We start from the raw sequence: 23,354 nt of genomic DNA on the forward strand, positions 1-23,354 counted from the left end.
ATGTTGCTATGGCTAATGTCAGAGAAATTACTACCTGTGCTCTCTTCTAGGACTTTTATGGTTTCAGGTCTCACATTTTGGTCCTTAATCCATTTTGAGTTTGCTTTTGTGTGTGGTGTAAGGAAGTGGTCCGGTTTCGTTCTTTTGCATGTAGCTCTTCAGTTTTCTCAGAACCATTTGTTGAAGAGACTTTCTTCTTCCCTTTGGATATTCTTTCCTGCTTTGTTGAAGATTAATTAACCATGTAAGTGTGGGTTTATTTCTGGGCTTTCTATTCTGTTCCATTGATCTATATGTATGTCTATTTTTGTATCAGTACCATACTGTTTTGATCACTACAGTTTTGTAATATAACTTGAAATCTGGGATTGTGATACCTTCAGTTTTGTTCTTCTTTTTCAAGATTGCTTTGGCTTTCTGATTTGACTTCTACAGGGGGAGGCTTGGGCCTCCTTGTGGCCACATCTGGGGAATATGTACCCAATTCCCTGTTTCCTCTTCCTAGAAAGCCACTAATCTGGGTCTGAATACCCACTTCCAACATGTGTTGGGGAAAGGATTCCCAATCCTAACAAGCAATGCTCAGGACACCAGCTGGGCATCTGACAATTCAACACAGAACTCAGGAAACCCATTCACTTACTAGATTAGCAGTTTATTATAAAAGGGTTATAGCTCAGGAACAGTCAGATGGGGGAGATGTGGAGGATAAGCCATGGTAGCCATGCTCTCCAGGTACATCACTCTCCCCAAATCTCCACAAGGTCATCAACCTGGAAGCTCTCCAAACCCCTTCCCTTTGGGTTTTCAATGGAGGCTTCATTATACGGTCACGATGTGATTAGATCATTGGTCATTGGTGATTGAACTCAATCTCCAGCCCCTCTCCCCTTCCTGGGGGCCAGGGGCTGACACTGAAAGTTCCAGCCATCACTTGGTTAGTTCCCCAGGCCACCAGCCCCCATCCTTTGGTGAGGTCCAAAAGCCACCTTATTAACATAACAAACACCACTTTTGTGACTCTCATCACTTAGAAAGTTCCAAGGGTTTTCAGAGCTCTGTGCCAGAAAGGGGGATGGAAACCAATATAAATTTCCTATTATAAATCACCATTCACAATTATTAACAGCCACAGCCTCTCAGGACAGAATACTGAAACAAAAAAGTAGATATGGTGTTACATGGGAGTGAGGATTTATGAGAACAGAAATTACATCCTAGAGTTTAGCACGGCCTCCTTGAGCTGATGAGTGGGTCATTATTAATTAAAGATCCCTCAGTTTGAGAGGCACTTGGGTGGCTCAGTGATTTACGTGCCTGACTCTTGGTTTCGGCTCAGGTCACAATCTCACGGTTCATGGATTCGAGCCCCACATTGGGCTCTGTGCTGACAGCATGGAGCCTGCTTGAGATTCTCTCTCTTTCTCTCTCTGCCCCTCCCTTGCTTGTTCTCTTTATCTCTCTCAAAATAAATAAACTTAAAAAAAAATCCCTCAGTTTGAGAACCCTAGGAGCCTGCTTGTGGCTTGTTAATTCTCTCTCTGGCCATGTAAGCCTTTCCTTCCCTTGACAGGAGGAACATTCCTTAGCTCCCATGGAAGCTGCCTATTATCCAGAGGCCTGGCTTCTGCTTGAGTGAAACTGAACCCCTGCTGGCTTTCCTGGTTTTTTTCAAACAGTGGAGGGACTCTGGTTTTCAGCTCCAGTAGATGAGCCCTTCTCCTAAAGCATCCTCACCTTTCCCTTGGTCTGGCCCAGGCAGCCCCCTGAATGCCCAAGTCACCTACTTAGCTACTTTTTTTAAAGACTCAAACCTGTATCTCAGAGAATATACAGTCTGGTTGTCAAAGATAAATTAGATCTGGTCCAGAAGACCTCCATTTGCAGCTGTTACATTTCTAAAAGATCTATGTGGGTTGGGGCTCCTGAGTGGCTTAGTCTGTTAAGTGTCTGACTTCAGCTCAGGTCATGATCTCACCGTTCGTGGGTTTGAGCCTTGCATTGGGCTCTGCACTGACAGTGTGGAGCCTGCTTGGGATCCTCTCTCTTCCCCTCTCTCTTCCCCTGCCTCTCTTTCTCTCTTAAAAACAAATAAACATTAATTAAAAAAAGAAAAAAAGATCCTACACTAGTCTTTGCTCACTCACACCCCCAAGGTGCAGACTTCATAACAAAGCAGAAACAATCCCTGTTTCCTGAGAATCCAGTCATTCTTCAGAGACTCTGGAAGCCCTTCCTGAACACTCTGATCATTGATTTTAAGGCGCATAGACAATAACCATGGCCCTGAGCCAGATGGTGGACCATTTGCCTCGTCATAAAAAGAAAAAGGGTTTCTTTGGCATCGCTTTCTCCTGGACAAAATTTATCATTCCGTAATGAGAAATCATTTCCGCAGTGCACGTGATCCTGGAGGGACGGAGGCACAATGAGGCATATGTGGAAAATACTTCTCTGTGCTGCTGGCCTTGGCTGCCCATCAAAGTGGTCACGGGCATCGCTCTGAGGTCTGCAGCTGTGGAGAGCTGATGTACCCCCACGAGAGAGCTCTGAAAGGGTGGGGTCCTGCAGAGGGGAAGCAAGAGACAGGGCTCAAATCTCTTTACACACCTGACAATCTTCTTTGACCCTAGAGAATCAACCTCAAGTGCCAGCACAGAAGTCCTTCTGGTTGACTGTTTTCCTCCACTCATGTGGTCCTAGAATCAGAGTATGTCTTAGAGGCTTCAGGCAAATTTCGAAGATGCCAGGAATTGGAGGAAAAGGAATCCTCATTCCTCCAAACTTCCACGGACACCCATTTCTGTAATAATGGCACCCGACCCCTTTTAAGAGCAGTGGGTTCTGTCTTTCTTGGACGATATAGTCCCTCCTCTACAGACCGTGTATTGAAAAACCTTTAGGCAAGAGCCATGTTTAAACTTTATTTATTATAGGGGCGCCTGGGCGGCTCAGTCAGTTGAGTGTCCCTTCAGCTCAAGTCATGATCTCACGGTTCGTGGGGTCGAGCCCCACGTTGGGCTCTGTGCTGACAGCCCGGAGCCTGGAGCCTACTTTGGATTCTGTGTCTCCCTCTCTCTCTCTCTGCCCCTCATACTGCTCATGTTCTCTCTCTCAAAAATAAACATTAAAAGAAAAGTTTATTATTTTGGGGAGAGAGAGAGAGAGAAGGAAGAGGAGGAGGAGGAGGAGGAGGGGCAGAGAGGGAAAGAAAGTAGATCCCAAGCAGGCTTGCATTGTCCGTGCAGAGCCCAATGTGGGGCTCGAACTCAGGACCGCTGAGCCCAAATCAAGAGTCGGATGCTTAAAAGCGCCCCTAGGCAAGGGCCACATTTAAACCCTACCTATTAACACAGGGATCACCTTGTCCCTTAGAAAATGGATTTTCCTTCCGTGTCTTCCAAGAGGGCATTAAGAGATGGTCTGTCCACGAATTAAAAATAGCTCTCGGGCCATGCACTGAACAGGCTTGGGAGAAGATAAGCAAACAGGTCCTTTTCCACAAGCCGCTTCATGGTCTCCCAGCCAAAAGGTACCCAGGACTCCAGCTATCTCCCTTAATCTTGGAATCTTAAATGTTTATGCAGAGAAAGTACAACTGACTCATTCATCCAGTTGCTTCCCGGGGGACGGGGGAGGGGGGAAGCTCAGAGTCCAACATCCCCCGGGGGCCAGTGCCCAGAGCCGGCCCCTCGGGGCATAGCCGGAGGATGATGTCAGGGCTTCCCAAAGTGGGTCCTTGTCACTGCACCCCCTGACGTGTGTCTCCGGGGACAATAGCCAGCACACCACACTCCAGCAACTCCCAGGGTGCCTCGTGCCCTGGGAGATTGGAGCAGAGGCCCAGGGTCACGGCACAAAGCGACAGACATGGTTATTCCACAGACAGCCAGATAAGGTGACCTTTGTCCCCGTCCATGTGAGCCTGGCTTGAACCAGGAGGGAAGGAGTGACAGCAGCCTTTGCAGTGAATCCCAGCTCTGAAGGTCTTTGCAAAGCTGACCACAGGACAAGGTGCCTGCTGGGTGGGTCTTTTTAAATTTTTGATAACGGCCCCAACAAAAGCAGCCACAATCACCGCCAGGCTAGGAATTATTCAACACTTGCCCATCAGGGACTGGGCTCAACCACTCATATGCTGTTCTGTTGTTTTAATCCTCAAATCCTGGAGAGGTTAACTCTGTCGTTTCCGTTTTAGAGGTGGGGAAACTGAGGCTCCCAGAGGTGAAATCACTTGCCAGCAGAAACGCGATAGGGCTGAGAAACCACCCTCGACGGTTCGAGTCCAGAACCGAAGTTCTTACTGACCCTGCTGAGCAAACCCCACATACGTCATCTCAAAAGGACGCCGCTGCCTTTTGCTAGCAGAGCGTCTCTGCTGTTCAGTTTCTCCCGTGAGCAGAGGCCGAGTCGAGCGTGCACATGTGTGGACGCTCCTCTTCCGTCCGGGTGGTCACAAATCCAAGCCACCGGCAGCCCTAAGACAGTGGTGATGGGGGAGGGTGGGGGGGGACAAGGCAGGGTCTTTGGGCCTGCGCCGTAAGGAAGTAGTCCTCCTCACTGGCATATTCTGATTCTGATCTGGCCCATGGTGCTTTTTGGAAATCAGACAGATCCAGAGTTTAGTTTGGGGACTTAGCCATCACCTGATTGACTCCTTCAGATATAAGTAACTGCCCTGTATGTAGTTGCATGGATGCACGTCGTCTTTGTGGATGTAAGCAGAAAACCTTGTGGGTTTTTTTTTTAATTTTTATTCATTTTTTAAATATTTTTAACATTTGGGGTGCCTGGGTAGATCAGTCAGTTAAGCGTCCGACTTCAGCTCAGGTCATGATCTCGCGGTCCGTGAGTTCAAGCCCCGCGTCGGGCTCTGGGCCGATGGCTCAGAGCCTGGAGCCTGCTTCCGATTCTGTGTCTCCCTCTCTCTCTGCCCCTCCCCTGTTCATGCTCTGTCTCTCTCTGTCTCAAAAATAAATAAATGTTAAAAAAAAATTTTTTTTAAATATTTTTAACATTTATTCATTTTGAGAGACAGAGCATAAGTTGGGGCGGGGGGGTGGGGGGTGGGGCAGAGAGAGAGCGGGACACAGAATCCGAAGCAAGCTCCAGGCTCTGAGCCATCAGCACAGAGCCCAATGTGGGGCTCGAACTCACGGATCATGAAATCATGACCTGAGCTGAAATCGGACGCTTAACCGACTGTGCCACCCCTTTATGAAGGTACCCCTTTATTTATTTATTTGTTTTAAGAGAGAAAGAAAGCAGGAGAGAGGCAGAGAGAAAGGGAAAGAGAGAATCCCAAGCAACTCATGAACTGTGAGATCGTGACCTGAGCTGAAATCGGACGCTTAACCGACTGAGCCAACCCTTTATAAAGGCACCCCTTTATTTATTTATTTTGAGAGAGAGAGAGAAAGGGAGAGAGAGAATCCCAAGCAGGCTCCGCCCTGTCGGTGCAGAGCCCCCCGCGGGACTCGAACACAGGAACTGTGAGATCATGACCTGAGTCAAAATGAAGAGTCAGACACTCAACCGACTGAGCCACCCAGGCTCCCCAAGCAGAAAAACTTCTTTAAATGATGGCTGTCACTTGGTCAAGTAGACTTCTAGAAGCCGTGTCTCTCCAGGGATTGGCCCCCCAAATACTCCTGTCCCCTGGCTGGGGGATTTCTTCCTCACCCTTCCCACCACCACGCTGCTCTTTGCACAACTTCCCCTTTGCTCCCCCCATCGCGGTCAAGTGCGCCCTTTCCCCCCACCACCTCCCCGTCTGTCGTCCTGTCCTCAGCTGAGGTCATCTCAGGCTCAGCCCAACCCCACCTCCTCCAGGCGTCTCCCTGGACGTCTCCACATCGTGGTCTCCTCCGTCTGTCCATGACAGCACTCACCGGGTGGTCTGGTCCTTGACAGATGTCTCCCGTTGTGTCCCACAGTCTTCACGGCATCCTATCCGATTTTGCTTCTGCTTCTCTGCTTCTCCTAAAGTGTGAAGACCGGATGGGGACAAAATAATCGGGGAATGCTCCGTGCAGCATTCCCGACTCCTTTACTCCAGACACCCGACTTTGAGACTTTTCCACATTATTCTAGTGCCTTGCTCCAAGGTCACCAAATGCCAGATGTCCAAGTGGAAAGGGCAGGCTGAGGGATGGGTGGCAAGAACAGGGCTACCACAGTCCTCCCAACCAGGAAATCGTCATAAATGCCCTTCCCAGAATGTCCCGCCTTCTCTGTCCTCACCGTCACGGTGTCACTAGGAGTCCCTCAGACCTCAAGAACTCAAGTACAAGATGCTGTGGAACATGGAGATATCCTTAGGTCACGTGTGCTGATAAAGGAGAGACATTAGCCATTCCCCACTGGGTGTTTCCTAAAGACTTACCACCCGATGGCTTCCAGGGAGGGTGATGGCTTTTGCCACCCCTCTGCTGGTGGCTCTGAGAGTCCACACTGCAGTCCTAGCTCAGTCCCTGTGCGCACTGAACACTGTGTGCCCTCCTCTACAAAGCAGTGATGAGAAAATGCACCCTTCCTCTGACTTAGCGGTTGGAAGCCCTCGCGAAAGTTGATGCTTTTTGTTACTGCGGCCACTAGTCAGCGAATGCCTGATACAAACTGCTGTTTTTATCGTTTGCTGTCACCCAGCTTGAAACAAAGTGGCATGTTGGACATAAACCATCCTCTCTCTCTCTTTCTCCCTGCCCGCCTCTTGTAACATCTCCACTCAATGTCAGGATACTCGGACAGCATTGTGGTTTGATGACCTTCCTCTGGCGCATGCATATTTGGGGGGGGGGGTGCTCGGTGTGGGTGCAGGTGAGATGGTGGGGGGCCCCCGGGGGTGGGGGAGGGAGACTTTGTCTCGTGAAGGATCAGACCGCGTGGAGAAGCTCTGTGCCCATTTAGACTGAGGAAAATATGGAGGGAATATAATAAAACTTTCGAGTGGAGGATCCTGTTGGGCAGAAAAGCCTGGGTCCCCCAAGGGGCTAAACACACTCACAGGGCTCTCTGAGGTTGGAAATGGAGTCAGCTCAAGGCATGTGCCAAGCAGAGCCAGTGAAACGCTGTGATTTCTGGGGTGGAGTAGGCTCAACACCCCCCACCACCCTCCCATGTCTATCTGGCCCTCAATGACATACGTAAGCCTTTTAACAGGGACAAAGCCTTTAATTTCTACCAATAGAAGTAGGACTTGAAAAAAAATGTTTTAATTTTTTAACCTTTTATTTATTTTTGAGGGGGAAGGGAGGGACAGAGAGAAAGGGAGACACAGAATCCAAAGCAGGCTCCAGGCTCTGAGCTGTCAGCACAGAGCCCAACGCAGGGTTTGAACTCACAAACTGTGAGATCATGACCTGAGCCGAAGTTGGATGCTTAACCGACTGAGCCACCCAGGCGCCCCCAGGACTTGAAGTTTCAATGACAAATGTTTGTTTGCAGAGCCCAGGGTTTGCTGTGAGAGAAGAAGGGAAACGAAGGTGGTGAGCTAACTCTGGACTCTTAAAATAGACCAGAGTCCTGAAGGGGGGTGGGGAGAGAGTGACCCCCGACCTCAAAGAGAAAAGTTGGCATTTGTCATATACCCAGGAAAACCCCTCTCTTAGAAAACAAATGGGTCGCTGACACTAAGACCCAAAAAAGCTAGCATTTCTTTCTTGCAGGTGATATGTAGACAGATGTTTTCTATTACTCTCTGTACTTTTTTATTTCAAAGAATTTTTTATTGCTTAAAAAAAAGGACACCTCTGAAAATAGAAGTTGAAAAATTAAAGTTTCCAGTAATGCAATGACATACTGGGTAGCTGTTACCAAAAATACATATATATGTATTTTTTAATTGAGGATGATCTCTGTGTGCTCCCACAGAAAGGACTCTAAGTAACGTAGCGTGAATAAGCAAGTTTCAGAAGACCTATGTGACCGGTCCTACCAATGTGAAGTGCTTTGCATGTGTGTGTGCTTTGTTATATGTACAGAACTAAATCTAGAAGAGGCAGGCGATCACGAGCAGGAAGCAGAATGAATGTGTACGTGTGAATGTGGCTCATAAGTATCCATTACATTTACAATCATAGGAAGGCAATCATGATTTTGTCAACAAACCTTGCAGCTGGGGATGGTCCCCAAGTCCTTCCAGGTTTTTGGAGTACCCGGGGCGGGGGGGGGGGGGGGGGGCGGGGATATGGGGTATGGTCAGCAACTGGAATTTCCAGCCACCCTGTCCTTGTCCTGCTCTTTCCTGATTTGCCACTTGGATGTCTGAGTGAGGGTCCGTGACAGGTGCCGGCGGTGGGGGGTGATGACAAGTCCCAAACCACACGTGTTCCATTTCGTGCAGCTCCTTGCTGCCTTTGCAATCTCCGCCGTGAAAGCTCTCCTCTCTTATCTGCACAAAGCAGGAGTCAAAAGTTCTCGTCCGTGTGATTGCAGAATACCGGGCTGGGAAACTTCCTGATAATACCGAAATGATTCCTTCAGAAGAGCCGCGCCTGGGATCGGCTCCAAAGCACTATGTGGCCTGAGCACGTTCTGTGCCGTGCAGCTGGATGATGAACCGGATGCAATTCGGCAATTTAAGAAAAAAAAAGGGAGGGGGGGGAATGTATAAAGATGTCATCATATCCCACCTGGCTTGGTAGCCCCTCTCCCCATGCTTATGAGCCTGAGCCCCTCCAAAGACCACGCAGACGACCAAGGAAGTGACCGGTCCACAGTAGATACGGAGCTAGGAGGTAGACAAAGAAAATCCAAAGAAAGAAAGAGAGAGAGACAGAGACAGAGAGAGACAAAGAAGGAAGGAAGGAAGGAAGGAAGGAAGGAAGGAAGGAAGGAAGGAAGGAAGGAAGGAAGGAAGGAAAGGAAAGGAAAGGAAAGGAAAGGAAAGGAAAGGAAAGGAAAGGAAAGGAAAGGAAAGAAAGAAGGAAGGAAGGAAGGAAGGAAGGAAGGAAGGAAGGAAGGAAGACCCCGCTGCAGTTTCTAAGACACATTTGTGGCTTTTATAAACGGCAGCGCGTTCGTTGAAAGAGGCCTTGTGCCACCGGTGACCTTAGCTAATGCTGACGTTCAGGAATTTAAACTTGGGAGCGGCCCCAGCATATCCTGTTCTAAAACCTGAGGGCCATGGGCATTCTCCCACACTACGTTCTCCTTTGGCCTCATTCTGTATCCAGTAGTCTCTTTCTTTCCATCATCTTCCCTGATTTCGTTTCAAAAAGCTATGGGTTTCAGGTAGAAAACTGCATGCGGGGCGCCTGGGTGGCCCAGCTTTCGAGCGTCCAACTCTTGATTTCGGCTCAGGTCGTGATGCCAGGGCCATGGGATCGAGCCCCGCGTCAGGCTCCTCACTGAGCGTGCACCCTGCTCTCTCGCACGCGCTCTCTCTCTCTCTCCCTGTCCCTCCCCTGTGTGTGCTCTCTCACAAAAATAAATAAATAAAAACATTGTTTTAAATGTGCATACGTCACACATCCTTCCCTCCAGACGCGTCACATTTATAAATGCAGGTCCCCATTTGGAGTAAACACATGAGAAACCACATCATTGAAAACCTGTCTTCACTCTTACCTTGAACTAGAAACAGAGCAAAGGAGATAGATTCGTGCCCCTGACAGGGACGACAAGTTGAAGTGTTTCCCGAAAGCCCTGTGGTCAGCGTCTCAGCCTCTGACCCCCTTCTTGGATTTCACCCCATCAGGTAACCAGGTGAGTCTCTCCAAATCTGCAGATGCCTTTGCCTTCGAGGAGGACAGCAGCAGTGATGGGCTTTCTCCAGACCAGACTCGAAGCGAAGACCCCCAGGGCTCAGCAGGATCCCCAGCGGACAGCAAAGCTTCGGAGACCCCGTTAGCAGGTCCTGCTCTGGGGGCAGTCCAGGTAAATAAACCGCACCTCAGCCCGTCGTGTCTTTGTGGTCCTCAAGGCACACTGCCACCTTTGGTTTCGCATAGAGACCCCGGTACGTTCCTGGATGGCGCTTCAGATGGGTGCCTCTTCTTACCCGATCCGGTTCTGGGGATCGGGGGGGGGGGGGCGGCAAAGCCTCCAGAAAACACCGAACGAGGAGCCTCTCGGGGCTGTACCCTTTGGGTTACTTGGCTACTCCGCCAAGTAGATGCCTACTATCTCCCAAACTTACGCGCGAGGCTAAGAGGCTCTCTGCCATCAGGTGACTCACTAGTCATCTCCTGCATAGAATGTGCCAGCGCAGGCTTCTGGCTTCAAACCCCACGGACTTCCCTGAGTATATTCTCTGCATGGTCCGGGGGGAGGGGAGACCAGGAAGTGCCGACAGGCTGCAAAGCAGGGGGCCCCCCCGAGGTGCCTCTATGGTTAGCGGGTTTCTGCCTGCCACACCACGTCCAGCCCAGCCCGAGAACAGCAGTCCCCCCCACCCTTTCTGGACCAATCCACAAACACACAGGCCGTGAGGCATGTATGTTGCAAATACTGTTCAAAAGCACATTTCTAAGAAAAATAATTAACAGCAGCTAGCCCTAGGCACTTCCCAAGCGTTTCCTTTGAGATGCCCCACTGTCCTCCAGGCGGGTAGCGTCCATGTGCCTTCTGATGGAGGGGGGACCCAGGCTCTGTGAGGCCGAGCCCCTGCGTGGTCTCCAGACGCTGCAGATTCCCAACCCCCCTGGAGCTTTTACTTCTAGAAGCCGCACAGAGGCTGGATGGGGGCTGCCCTCAGCCTAGCATGATGGTATTCACGCAGACCCAAAGAGGAGATGTGTGTGGACACACACACACACACACACACACACACACACACACACTGTTCCGGAACCCGTGTTACTCGCTGGTCATCATCATGCCCTTCTTCACGCGGTGAAGCAAGCAAAGCTGGCACCTGCCGAGGAGAAATGGGAGAAAGATAACAAGGAGAGCCGAAACACCCAGGCGTGTGTCCCGCGTGGGTTTGTAAGCAACGCGCGTTCCTTTCCCCTGCGCGCGGCGGCCGGGCTTTGCCGCCCGGCTTCAACAACAGCAGACAGCAGTTTGGATCGCTCGTGGCTGTGGTTCCGATGGTAAATTCCTCAGCTTCTGACTTAAGAACGGTCTGAGGAGAAGACGAGTTCTTTTCCGCTTCACCCAGTTCGAAGAGGACGAGCCGGGGGAGGTGATGCCGGGCCGGGTGCAGAAATCACTCTGTGATCGTACCCAGCGGCCCCGCTGAGCAGAGGAGGACACTGAGGCTCCAGAGGAAAGGATTCTGCAGAGGTTTCTCGGGCGCCGGGGCTCAGGAAAGGATGGGGAGGCTGCAGGGGGAGGTCGTGAGCGGTACCCTGTCCCTTTCTGTCACAGCATCGGGTGGCAGGAGAGGGACAGAAGATGATCACTCTTTTTTCCAAGTTCTCAGCATCCTGGAACACGTCTCTCAGAAAGGTTGTTCGTGACACTACACGCACACCCCCCCCCGACACACACACATATATATACACATACCTACATATACACGTGTGCTCATAAGGAACTATACGTAAACACACAGACACCACACACATATACACACACTTTCTTTACATACATACACATCAATGTACATAAACACATATACACACAGACATGCAGACACATGCATACATATTTACACATACACATATATGCATGCACATACCTATGCATGTATGCACACACATCTACACACGCATAGACATATATGGACAGACACACACGTATATACAGACCCACAAAAACGCACACACAGCACACACAGATAAACACACAAATGTGTACACGCAGACATATGCACACAAACACGTACACCCAGAAACACACACACACGCACGCACACACGTTTTCCCTCCCATCCGCTAAACCCCCTTTTTATCATTTTTTGGGTCCTACTTTCTGCCGAAATGCCCACACCCACTTCTCCCTCCTCCTTTTTTCTTCAGTCCCGTTATCAAGTCCAACAGGTAGACCTTGTCACAGGTGGAACTCTCACAGGGCTGACCAGCCGTCTGAGTTTTGGGTTGGCCTAGAACAGGCCATTTCTATACCTGTTTTCTGGAAGAATTATTTTCGATGACCCCCTTATCTCTCAACAGTGATCTCAGTTGGTTGACAAATCATATATATATATATATAAAATCATGATATCATGGCCCCTCTACTTTATTTCTACATTTTTTCCTCCTGCATCCTAATATTGCTAAAATTTGGATTTTAGGATCATTCTTCTGGCTCGGAAAATGACAAGAATGACTCAGCCTCACAGCTCAGCAACCAGTCAGACGCGGGCAAGCAAGGGCTTGGGACTCTGGGCCCCTCCAGTGCTGGGCACACTGCTGTGAAGGTAGGGATGGGCCAGCAGGGGGCAGAGCTCTCTGAGTTTAGTGTGGCAACATGGGGGGAGTCACAGGGACCCCTGTGTAGGCTCAGTCCACCGGGAACATCGCGAGTCAGGAGAGGAGAAAGGGGCCCTCCACGTGCATGGACCAAGAGTCGGTTCGCTGTGCAAACGCAGCACGGGTCTTCCGTGTAGAGGAGAAACCTGTGAGCTGTGAGCTCGCGGTTGTTTGGGGTCACAGGTCAGCCAGCATGGGCCTGACTTAAAAGACTTCATCAGGCCAGCCTCGAGATAGCCACAGCAGGTCGAAAGGCACACAAGGTTTATACATGCCATCAGACAGAGGGGAGTTGGGTTTTATGCAGGGGAAGCAGGTCTGAGGGCTTACGTAACGTAAGGCTCAAATCACCTAAGCCAGTCTCCCTTTGGAGAGAAAGATAAAGGGCGAGGTCGCCTTCACAGTAGACTAATAACTATAAGCATTATAGCAGATTCTCGGTTAAATCTTCCCATTATAGCTAATGGTTCACAGAAGGCTCTCTCCCCTTTCCAATTAACTGCCTGCTAACGATCACTGGGTTTTGTCGCTAATCATATTTTATCCCAAATAGCTTCTCTAGGGTCACCACTTAATGAGAGCGGAGATGTCTCTTATGAAATATTTGTTAAAAGAGCATAAGAATCAGCATTTAAAGTAACAGCCCCGGGTCCCTTCTACCGCATATACACAAAAGAGGTTCTCGTGTTCCAAGTGGACGGCAGGCATTTCCGCTTCCCTGTAAATCTCCCTAAACCTCGCTAGAAACCCACTCCCTACGTAGCTGAAATCTTACTGGCAATTCACTCAGATCAACAGCCTTTGAAATTACAGGGCCGTTGATAGGTTTTGCTCATTGCAGGTGGAGGAAGGAGGTGGTTCACATTATCTATACCATTGTGCACAAGGAGAAATTTTATTACTATTTCTACCAGCGTAGTTAAGTGTTGCATAGGTGAGATTAGCACTGCCTTCAGCCTCACTGTACTAAGGAAATGTGACGGTTGCCCAGAGGGAGGACAGGTCGATTTCAGTGAAGGGCAGGATTGACGGGCAGCAGATCCGATGGGACTGGTTGTGTATGTAAGAGCCAACATCCCTGCTGGGTTGGTCAGTGCCTGTGAATTCTCAGTTGTTCGACATTCATTATCTCTACCTTAGGAAGATGCTAGAGGGCTCCTCCAAGAAGGAAGCGGGCAAGCTGGGGGGAAGACATCTGTGCCCTATTGGCTTTGTAAGGTCCATTGGAGGCCACTGAGAGAATGTACCAGAATTCCCTGAAAACCGTACAGCCCTATGTAAGGGAAAGGTGTTCTCAATGCAGGCTCCTTGAAGATATATATCAGAGATGAAAAAAATAGGATTCCTGTTCTCAAGAAGCCTGTAGTCTAATTGGGTCACAGCCACCACTAACCCACATAGTGTTTTGAGCAGATAAGAAACACGTACCATAAGGGACTTGAGTAGACATTTCTCCAAAGATAAGGAAATTGCCAGGGTGCCTGGGCTGTCTCAGTCAGTTAAGCGTCTGACTCTTGATTTCAGCTAGGGTCATGATCTCAAGGTTCATGGGTTCGAGCCCCACATCAGGCTCTGTGCTGAGAGAGCAGAGCCTGCTTGTGATTCTGTCTCTCCCTCTCTCTTTGCCCGTACCGCGCTCGTGTGTACTCTCTCTCTCCCTCAAATAAACTGGAAAAAAAAATTTTTTTAAGAAAAGAAAGGAATTGCCAATAAGCACCTGGAAAGGTGTCGAGTGTCATTGGCCATCAGGGAAATGAAACTCAAATTCACAACAAAATACCACTTCATGCCCACCAAAATGGTTCTAGTGAAAAAACAGTAAATAACAAGTGTTGATGAGGATGAGGATATTGGAGAGCTCTCACACATGGCTGGTGGCAACGTAAAATGGTGCATCCACTGTGGAAAATAGCTTGGTGGTTCCTCAGAAAATTAAACGTTGAATTGCCCTATGACCCAGAAATCCCTCTCCTTGGGTGTATGTCCAAAAAAATGGAAAATGGGTGTCCCAGCAAAATCTTGTACATGAATATTCATGGCAGCACTATTCACAATATTCAAGAGTCGGAATGAAGTCAAATGTCCATGAGCTGAAGGATGGATAAGCTTGTGGTATATCCAGAGGGATGAAGTCCTGAAAATATGATGCTTAAGTGAAAGAAGCCAGACACAAAAGGCCACATACTGTATGATTCTGGGTGGTTTTTTTTTTAATGTTTATTTACTTTGAGAGAGAATGCGAGAGTGTGGGAGGGGCAGAGAGAGAGAGAGAGAGAGCAGAGTGGGACAGAGAGAGAATCCCAAGCAGGCTCCACACTGTCAGTACAGAGCCCAACACAGGGCTCGATCCCACAAACCATGAGATCATGACCTGAGCTGAAATCAAGAGTCAAGATGCTTAACCAACTGAACCCCCCCAGGCACCTCCCCGGTATATGAAATATCCTGAATAGGCAAATCCAGGCAGACAGAAAACAGACGAGTGGTTTCTGGGGACCGCACCAAGGAGAAAATGGGGAGTGACTGCTTAGTGGGTATGGGGTCTCCTGGGGGTGATGAAAATGTTCTGGAACTATATAGTGACGACCTTCACACAACACTGTGAATCGTATACTTGTGAATTGTGGTAGTTACTGGGGCGATTTGTAGGTTACTTGTGTTTTACCACAATACAAAGAAGAGGTTCATGTTTCTTGGGTGGCCAGCGCCCCCATCAGGGCCAGCAGTGTAGGAAGCAGGACTTCAGTCTCCCCCACCCCCGGGGCAGGGTATGCCGTGGTGCGACCATTATCAGACTGCCTCAAAATGCTGCCTGACACCTGCAGGTGAGAGAGAGCACTGTGAGCTGGGACAGGCTTCCCAGGTGAGCCGGGGTGTGAGCCCCCCGGGGAGAATGGGCAGAACTTAGTTAAGCAGGTGCAGGATGGAGTTGCAGACAGCAGGAAATTGCCAGGCAAAGGCAGGGGAGCCCGGTAAGCTTTGGGGTGGGGAGGGGTCCAGCAGTTCAGTGAACTGTCTTGGGCAGGTGGGGGTTTGGGCTTCGTCTCGCAGGGCAGGACCCGCAAACTGATTGTCGCGGGGGTGGTTCGTTGTGGGACAGGCCCAGTGCGTGAGCAGGTTTCCCTCAGGATGCCTTCTTGCAGGGGCACCTGGGTGGCTCAGTCGGTTGAGCATCCGACTCTTGATTTGGTCATGAGCTCATGGTTGGTGAGTTCGAGCCCCACATTGTGCTCTGTACCGCTAGTGTGGAGCCTGCTTGGGATCCTCTCTCTCCATCCCCCTCTCTCTGCCCCTCCCTGGGGCCCTCTCTCTCTCTCTCTCTCTCAAAATAAATAAGTAAACTTAAAAAAAAAAAAAAAAGAATGCCTTCTTGCAAAAAAAGTCACGTACTCTTGAGCCACGGGCCAGACCATTCCCTGGGTTTTATATCCACCTCTGCTTTAGAAAGATATGCTCCCCTCCCATTGGCCAATGGTTCGTTTTCTGTTTTCTACCTAGAACCAAAAAAAAAAAGAAAGAAAAAAAAATGAACTTACGACCTCAGGATGTTCTGGCTTCCAAAAAGTATGAAACTATACAGTTCCATGGAGTCAGAGTTCTGTGAGGACAATAGCCTTTCCCCTCCACTCTCCAGAGAAAATGGTCCAATTTGAGTAACTTCCAGAATGTTCCGAGTCCCTGTATGACAGTGGCCTGGAGAAAAAGTTCCCCACCCCTGACTTACCGGCAAGACCAGGCTTGCAGAGTCCCAGGTCGAGGTGGGAACAGAAGCCGGGCTGGAGCAAAGCAGGGCCCAGCTGATTGCAGGAGCCCTGCAGAAATTCTCCCAGTGCAGAAGACTGATTGATTAGTTAATTAGAATGCTAATCGATTAAGGAGAAATGGCGCCACGCAGCACAGGGGAATGCTTGTTCTCACTAGCTATGACTTTCCGAGAGAAGAAGCCGCCTTGAGAAAACACCAAAGGGGCTTCGGTGGTGGGACGTGTGGCCTCAGAGACTTGCAAGTTGTAGGCTCCTTCCGATGGGTCACTTTCAGATGTGTGCTTTGTGGTTAAAATGGGGACACTGCCCAGTGGGAACCTGCCTGCCGGCTATTTGGGAGCCCCCTCTTCTGGACACCGCTGGTACTACACTTCCCCTGCACAGTTTGCCCAAAGCCTCAGGATGCTTTTATCGTGACTTCCCTGTTCTCCGTTTCAATCTTCTGTAATAAAGTCAGGGCTTGAAAATTAAGATTTTTTTTTTCAGCTGATCACTGTACGGACTACCTTTTGCAGGTTATAGGCATAATCACAGTGTCCTTTTGAGACCTGTTACTATTTCACTGGTATCTTTCAGCGTCCTTGCATCGGTCCCTGAGAGGAAAACGAAGAACATTTTCCCCAACTTCCAGGGGAAAGTAACAGAGATGTGGCAAAGTAATTGTACCAAATTCAGAAATTTGTCGTAGCTTCCTAGCCTGTAGCTTTAACTCATTTTGGTGTGTCTGAGTCATGTGCTGCGATGGGTAGCTTCTAGAAGGGCCCCTGTGGGTGGTTAACCCTTCTCACGGTAAGTCAAGAATCATTATTCCAGAAGGTGTCACTTCCTGGCCTTATATCAGTATTTGGGGAAAGTATTGGTGGAAAGGGGACTCTATCTTACTTTTTCACCCAAAGCAGCAAAAATCCACATTGTGGATTTTTGAGGACAGGTTTAATTTCATCCAGGATGATGTTACTTTTCTATTAAGTTTATATATTTATCGAGAGAGAGAGAGAGAGAGAGAGAGAGAGAGAGAGAGAGAGAGAACCAGCAGGGGAGGGGCAGAGAGAGAGAAGGAGAAAGAGGATCCAATGCAGGGCTCAAAATCATGAACCTTGAGATCATAACCTGAGCCAAGTCAGACCCACCCAGGAGCCCCCAAAGTGATGTGATTCATAAGTCAATTTACTGAGGCACTTTACTAAACGTGATTTCGGGTACACATTTGAAGGAACTTTCTTATGACTCCATCTCAAGATGAGATCGTATCCTTTCTTTCTTTTATTAAGTTTTTCTAAATTTGATTTTGAGAGAGAGACGAGAGCACGAGCTGGGAAGGGGCAGAGAGAGAAGGGACAGAGAATCCGAAGCAGGCTCCAGGCTCTGAGCTGTCAGCACAGAGCCCGACGTGGGGCTCGAACCCACAAAACGTGAGATTCTGACCTGAGCCAAAGTCGGGCGCTTAACTGACTGAGCCACCCAGGCGCCCCGAGATCGTATCCTTTCTTAGACCACCTGTTGGTTTTAGATTAGGGAAGCCTCCTCACCAAAACATAGGCTTACTTACATCTTCCTCTGTGCTGGGAAGGAAATGCTCCTGGAACCCCTTCCAAGATTCATGACCCTCCTTCTAGAGTGATGCACCTGTCGTAGTTCTGTTGGATAGACACCTTAATGCCCCAGGATCTCTGTGCATGGTGCTTCTGCTGTGTTGTATTTGTGGGATCCGAGGAAGCCCATCAAACAGACCCCCTTCGTGATCCACCCATGACGTCAAGCCACCCCCACCCCCTAAAGCACGTGCCGTTTCTCCACCCCCCTCTGCAGTCCAAGTCCTTGAGCGACAGTAAGAACCGCCACAAAAAGCCTAAGGACCCCAAGCCCAAGGTGAAGAAGCTCAAATATCACCAGTACATCCCCCCAGACCAGAAGGCCGAGAAGTCACCTCCGCCCATGGACTCGGCCTACGCACGGCTGCTCCAGCAGCAACAGCTGTTTCTACAGCTCCAAATCCTCAGCCAGCAGGAACAGCACCGGCTCAGCTACCCTGGGATTCACCAAGCTCAGCTCAAGTAAGTCGGGAGAGCCTGGCGGGGGGTGGCGGCGATGGGCAGAGGTCAGCCGGCGAGGGCTTGTGCGTGTCTGAGGCACCTGCCGGGCGGGCACCGGGATGCCCCGTGAGTCCCGGATCATACCGGGTCCTCGTCAGGTGGGTGTAGAATGGGACTCCGTGGAGAACCTGTGCCCATGTCTTTAGGAACCTGAGGCTGGGAGGAAGCAAAGAAATCAGTGCCCAGGTGAAGGGAACCGGGACAAGAGAAGGGATTAGCACTCTCAGACTAAATGGTGAAACAGAGAGGAGAAACCATGCGAGAATGGTTTTGTTTTTTTTTAATAATTGATTTTTTTTTAAGTTTATCCATTTATTTTTAAGAAAGAGAGAGCAGGGGAGGGGCAGAGAGGAAAGAGAGAGACAGAGAGAGAGAGAGAGAGAAGAGAGAGAGAGAGAGAGAGAGAGAGAGAGAGAGAGAGAGAGAGAGAGGATCCCAAGCAGGCTCCATGCTGTCAGCGCAGAGCCCGACATGGGGCTCGAACTGACGATCACGAGATTGTGACCTGAGCCAAAACTGAGTCGACGCTTAAGAGACTGAGCCACCCAGGTGCCCGCATAAGAACGGTTGGTTGAATTCACTCAGCCCTTATGCTTTAGGAAGCAACAGCGCTGAGTGACTCAGTGACAGCCCCCAAAGATTGACTCCTGGACCCTGATGGGGGCGTGTGACCTCACTGTGGGTCACTGTTTAAATGGGCATCCCTTTCAACTCTACAGGTGGGATATAGGTTCCCTCACCTGTCTCTGTTCGGCGTCCGATCAGGTTGGCAATGATGCTGAGTGTTGAATACAGTCATGCTTTACAAGGCGTGATGGTGCCCCCACGGGACAGTGAACCTGCTCAACCATAGGTGGACACGTCCTCTCCCCTCGGCCAAAATCTCTACCACTCCCTCCTGTCTCCCCAGAACTCAGCTGGAGCTCACTTGCCACGTGTCATGGAGCCTGTACTCTTGTCTTCCTCACCCAGCCTCTTCTGCCGATTTATTAGTTGCCCCATCCTTGCCGGCAATTAGCTTGTGACCTGATCTCAATGCAAGTTGCCCAATCAGGGTTCCGGCCACCCAGTTCCAATGTGCTGGGGAGGCTTTCCCCACATTGCCAAGCCCCCGCCGGGTGCCCTACCGTTCCACTCAATTCTGGCACTGTCTGCCTAGAGATGGCATCAGATCCCACAGGTTAAGGGCTCAGTTCTACAAGACTTCCCAGCCTCCTCCCCCCGTTTCAGATACCAATTGCAAGTCTAGAAGTTGGGCTTCTGGTTGACCCGGCTATAGGTCAGAGGCTTCCATGACTTCCTCCTTGGGTTCGATTAATTTGCTGGAGTGGCTCACAGAAATCAGAGAAACACCTTATTTACTAGATCATTGGCTTATTGTAAAAGGATACAACTCGGAAGCAGCCAGAATGAAGAGATGCCTAAGGCAAGGGATGTGGGAAAGGGTGAGGAACTTCCTGCCCCTTCCACTCCCCCTTGTTCTCCACGTGTTCACCAACCTGGATGCTCTCTGAACTCCATTCTTTTAGGTTTTATAGAGTCTTCATTACAGGCATGACTGATTAAATCATTGGCCATTGGTGAATGGCTTGACCTTGAGCCCCCGTCTTGTCTCCTCAGAGTTCAGGGGGTGGGACTAAAATTCCAACCACAAATCATAGGGTTGGTTCTCAGGCAATCGGCCCCCACCCTTCGGTGACCTAGGGGCTTTCACAAAGTCGCCTCCTTAACATAACAAGTGGCACCTTTGGGGCTCTTCTCACTTAGAAATTCTAAGGATTTTAGGAGCTCTGTGCCAGAAAGAGGGTAGAGGGCCAAATATGTAATTTCTTATTGTACATCACAGTATCACACCCCCATATGTGTATCTGGCCATGTTTTAAGGGCCCTTTTTTGTTGTTTGCTTTTCAGGGAACCAAACGAACAGATGGTCAGAAATCCAAACTCCACTTCAGCACCACTGAGCAATACCCCTTTGTCTCCTGTCAAAAACAGCTTTTCTGGACAAACTGGTGTCTCTTCTCTCAAACCAGGCCCCCTCCCATCAAACCTAGATGATCTGAAGGTAGAGGATTTGGTGTGATTTTTTCTTTTCTTTTCTTTTCTTTTCTTTTCTTTTCTTTTCTTTTCTTTTCTTTTCTTTTCTTTTCTTTCTCTCTCTCTCTTTCTCTTTCTTTTTCTCTCTTTCTTTCTTTTTCTCTCTTTTTCTTTCTCTCTCTCTCAACAAATACAACAGAATTTTTAAGCTTTTATTATTAATCTCTGCACCAAACGTGGGGTTCAAACTCACAACCCCGAGATCAAGAGTCTCATGTTTCACCGACTGAGCCAGCCAGGCACCCCAACAAATACATCAGTAGATTTTTAACACCATTTTTACCAACTGATTTCTTGAGTAAACTAGTGAAAGGGAGAATGTATGGGGGAGACTTAAGTAAGTGACAGAATTTTATTTTATTTTTAAAATGTATTTATTTATTTTGAAAGAGAGACAGAGAGTATGAGTGGAAGAGGGGCAGAGAGAGAGAGGGAGAGAGAGATAATCCCAAGCAGGCTCCACGCTGTCAGGACAGAGCCCGATGCAGGGCTCAACTCATGAAGCGTGAGACAATGACCTGTGCAACCTCGGGCTACTTTCCTAATTTGTCTACATCTTAGATTGCTTATTTGCACAAATGAGTTATTGTGAGAACCCAGTGGAATCCTATATACATGATAGAGCTTAGCACAGAGAATAGCTGTAAGACTGATGTGACCTTCCAGAATGCTCTTAGAGCTTCGCACAGAGAGGAACTGTAAGATTGACGTGAGCTTCCAGAATGCTCTAAGCCAGTGGTCAATTCCATGATGAACTTTTACAGCCTCTGGTGAAATGAAAAAAGTAAGAATCACGTAAAGGGCTTTTCATAAATCTAAGTGTGTTCAACACACCTGATTGATCTTTATTCCAAGTACTTATTTCCTCCCGATGTTTTCAATGCTGAAGATCCTTTCTGTTAGGGAGCAGTGACAGTAGTGGATGGAAGGTGGGTGTTTCTAGTAGAGTTTTGTTTCTTTGTATTAAGCAGGGGTATTGTTAAATAAGAATATTAGTCTTAGTTGACAAGGTGAAATGTTGGTAACCCTATGTCCACCGCATAATTGAAAACAATGTACTGTTCTGTGAAATCCCCGAATCTGAGAACCTCTGCTCTGAAATGTCACAGCAACTTGTTAAGTGCTGTGCGTGTGAGAGAGAAAGCCATTTGCTCCGAATCGCAGACCTCACGGAGGTCACAGAGGATCAAATGACCTTGGGCTTTGAGTTGAACCTGGCGCGTTTCAGAGCAGTGCTCAGAACGGGCATATTCATATATATTCAGCCATCCGGTGTTAGCAAAAGAACTAAAGAAGGTGGTTGAAGTGCCTTCCATTCCTGTAATGTGTGAGCACACCTTCTCCCCCCAGTGCCTCACTCCATTTTCTGTGGTTACACCTGTTCGCCTGGTTTCTGCCCCTGTGTTACTCTCTACCCTCCCCCAAGGACCTTATCAGTTTTCCCCAAAACATCAGATTCCTATAGGTCCCCAGGGCCTTCACCATACCAGTCTTTCTCAGTCCCTGTTTGTCTCCCTCATCCCCCTTCTCAGCCTTTGGTCATTATCTGCTCTGGGGGAGAGGTAGGGTTGGGATTATTTCGAATGAAAGAAAATTAATTCTATGGCTGCCAAGGGCCAACACCAGTCACTTGATATCAATCGCTCCTCTGTCTCTTCCAGTTGGAATTAAAAGTGCTTAGGTTTCACTGAGATTGTTTTAATTTTGCATCCATAAACCTGGAGGAGGATGCCAAGCTTGTGACAATGCCCCCCCCCACCGCCGAGCAGTGGGTCACCTACCCTTCACTCCCCACATCATAAATCCATGGAGGTAAAAGTAGGTCCTGTCACCTAGAAAACAATATACTCAATGCAGTAAGCCAGGCACAAAGGGACAACTTTTCTATGAGTCTGCTTTATAGCAGGTGCCTGGAGAAGACAAATTCATAGCGACAGAAAGTCCAATGGTGACTACCAGGGGCTGGGGAGAGGAGTATGCGGAGTTGGTGTCTAATAGATACATAGGTTCTGTTTGCGATGAGGACAAAGTTCTGGAGATGGATAGTGGTGATATTTGCACAACAGCATGAGTGTACTGACCCCAACTGAACTTCATACTTAAAGGTGATTAAATGCTAAAAATGTATGCTGTACATCTTTAACCACAATAAAAATGATTTTTCTTAAAAGTGGTCTACTTTAGGGGCGCCTGGGTGGCTCCGTCGGTTGAGCGTCCGACTTCGGCTCAGGTCATGATCTCATGGTCGGTGAATTCGAGCCCCGCATCGGGCTCTGTGCTGACAGCTCAGAGCCTGGAATCTACTCTGGATTCTGGCTCCCTCTCTCTCTGCCCCTCCCCAGCTCACACTCCGTTCTCTCTGTCTCTCAAAAATGAATAAACGTTAAAAAAAATTTTTTTTTAATAAAAAAATAGTTTACCTTAGGATGGGATCTTGGGTCAGGTAGATCTGGAGTTGGCTTGGCCCCAGACAAAGCACAGTCCAGATGTGATGTGCCATCTGGCAGAGTCCCCCAGAGATGGCTTCCTCCATGTGCACGTGCTCAGAACGATTGGCTGGTTAGAGTTATGGTAATTAGCACAGGTACGAGGAAATGATGACCGTAGAAGCTACCATTTTTTTTTTGGCGTAAACTATCAGTCGACCATCCTATATAGATTTGCTTCCACTTTCCACTGTGCAAGATACGTTTTAAATATGAACATACAAATCAGGACCTCAGAGAAGCTGAATGAATAATGCATCACTCCTCCTCCTAGATAGTGTTGATATTTACGTGCCGTGAGTGCTATACGGTGGTTTTCTGTATAAGAGAAAGATATTGTTCATAAACCTAATACCGAACCTGATAGCACAGGTGAGAATAGTGGGAGAAATACACGAGTTCCATCAGAACATAGGTGGACGTGCAAATCTTTTATCTTCGTGAATTTTCTCCCTCACCTGTGGAAGCCATCCCAATTCCATGTGGTCATTTGACGGCTTTGCCTTGTGCTTCCAGAGCCCACAGGCTGAATGCTATGCAAGTTAACCAGCTTGT

At 48.8% G+C, this 23,354-nt stretch overlaps 1 protein-coding gene across 6 annotated transcripts in view; it reads left to right on the forward strand.

Moving 5' to 3' along the window:
- The window catches only part of MYOCD (myocardin), a 111,326-nt gene that overhangs the window by 65,015 nt on the left and 22,957 nt on the right, over positions 1-23,354 (forward strand). For 5 of the 6 annotated variants that reach the window (XM_058705889.1, XM_058705891.1, XM_058705892.1 and 2 more), the window contains 4 exons: positions 9,701-9,879; positions 12,182-12,307; positions 17,933-18,177; positions 20,128-20,281. In XM_058705889.1, coding sequence (XP_058561872.1) covers positions 9,701-9,879; positions 12,182-12,307; positions 17,933-18,177; positions 20,128-20,281 — 704 coding nt within the window. The remainder of the gene's footprint in view (positions 1-9,700; positions 9,880-12,181; positions 12,308-17,932; positions 18,178-20,127; positions 20,282-23,354) is intronic. The other variant, XM_058705890.1, reaches the window with a different exon arrangement.

This window comes from Neofelis nebulosa, chromosome 16, assembly GCF_028018385.1.
Source record: "Neofelis nebulosa isolate mNeoNeb1 chromosome 16, mNeoNeb1.pri, whole genome shotgun sequence".
Taxonomy (NCBI): Eukaryota; Metazoa; Chordata; class Mammalia; order Carnivora; family Felidae; genus Neofelis; species Neofelis nebulosa.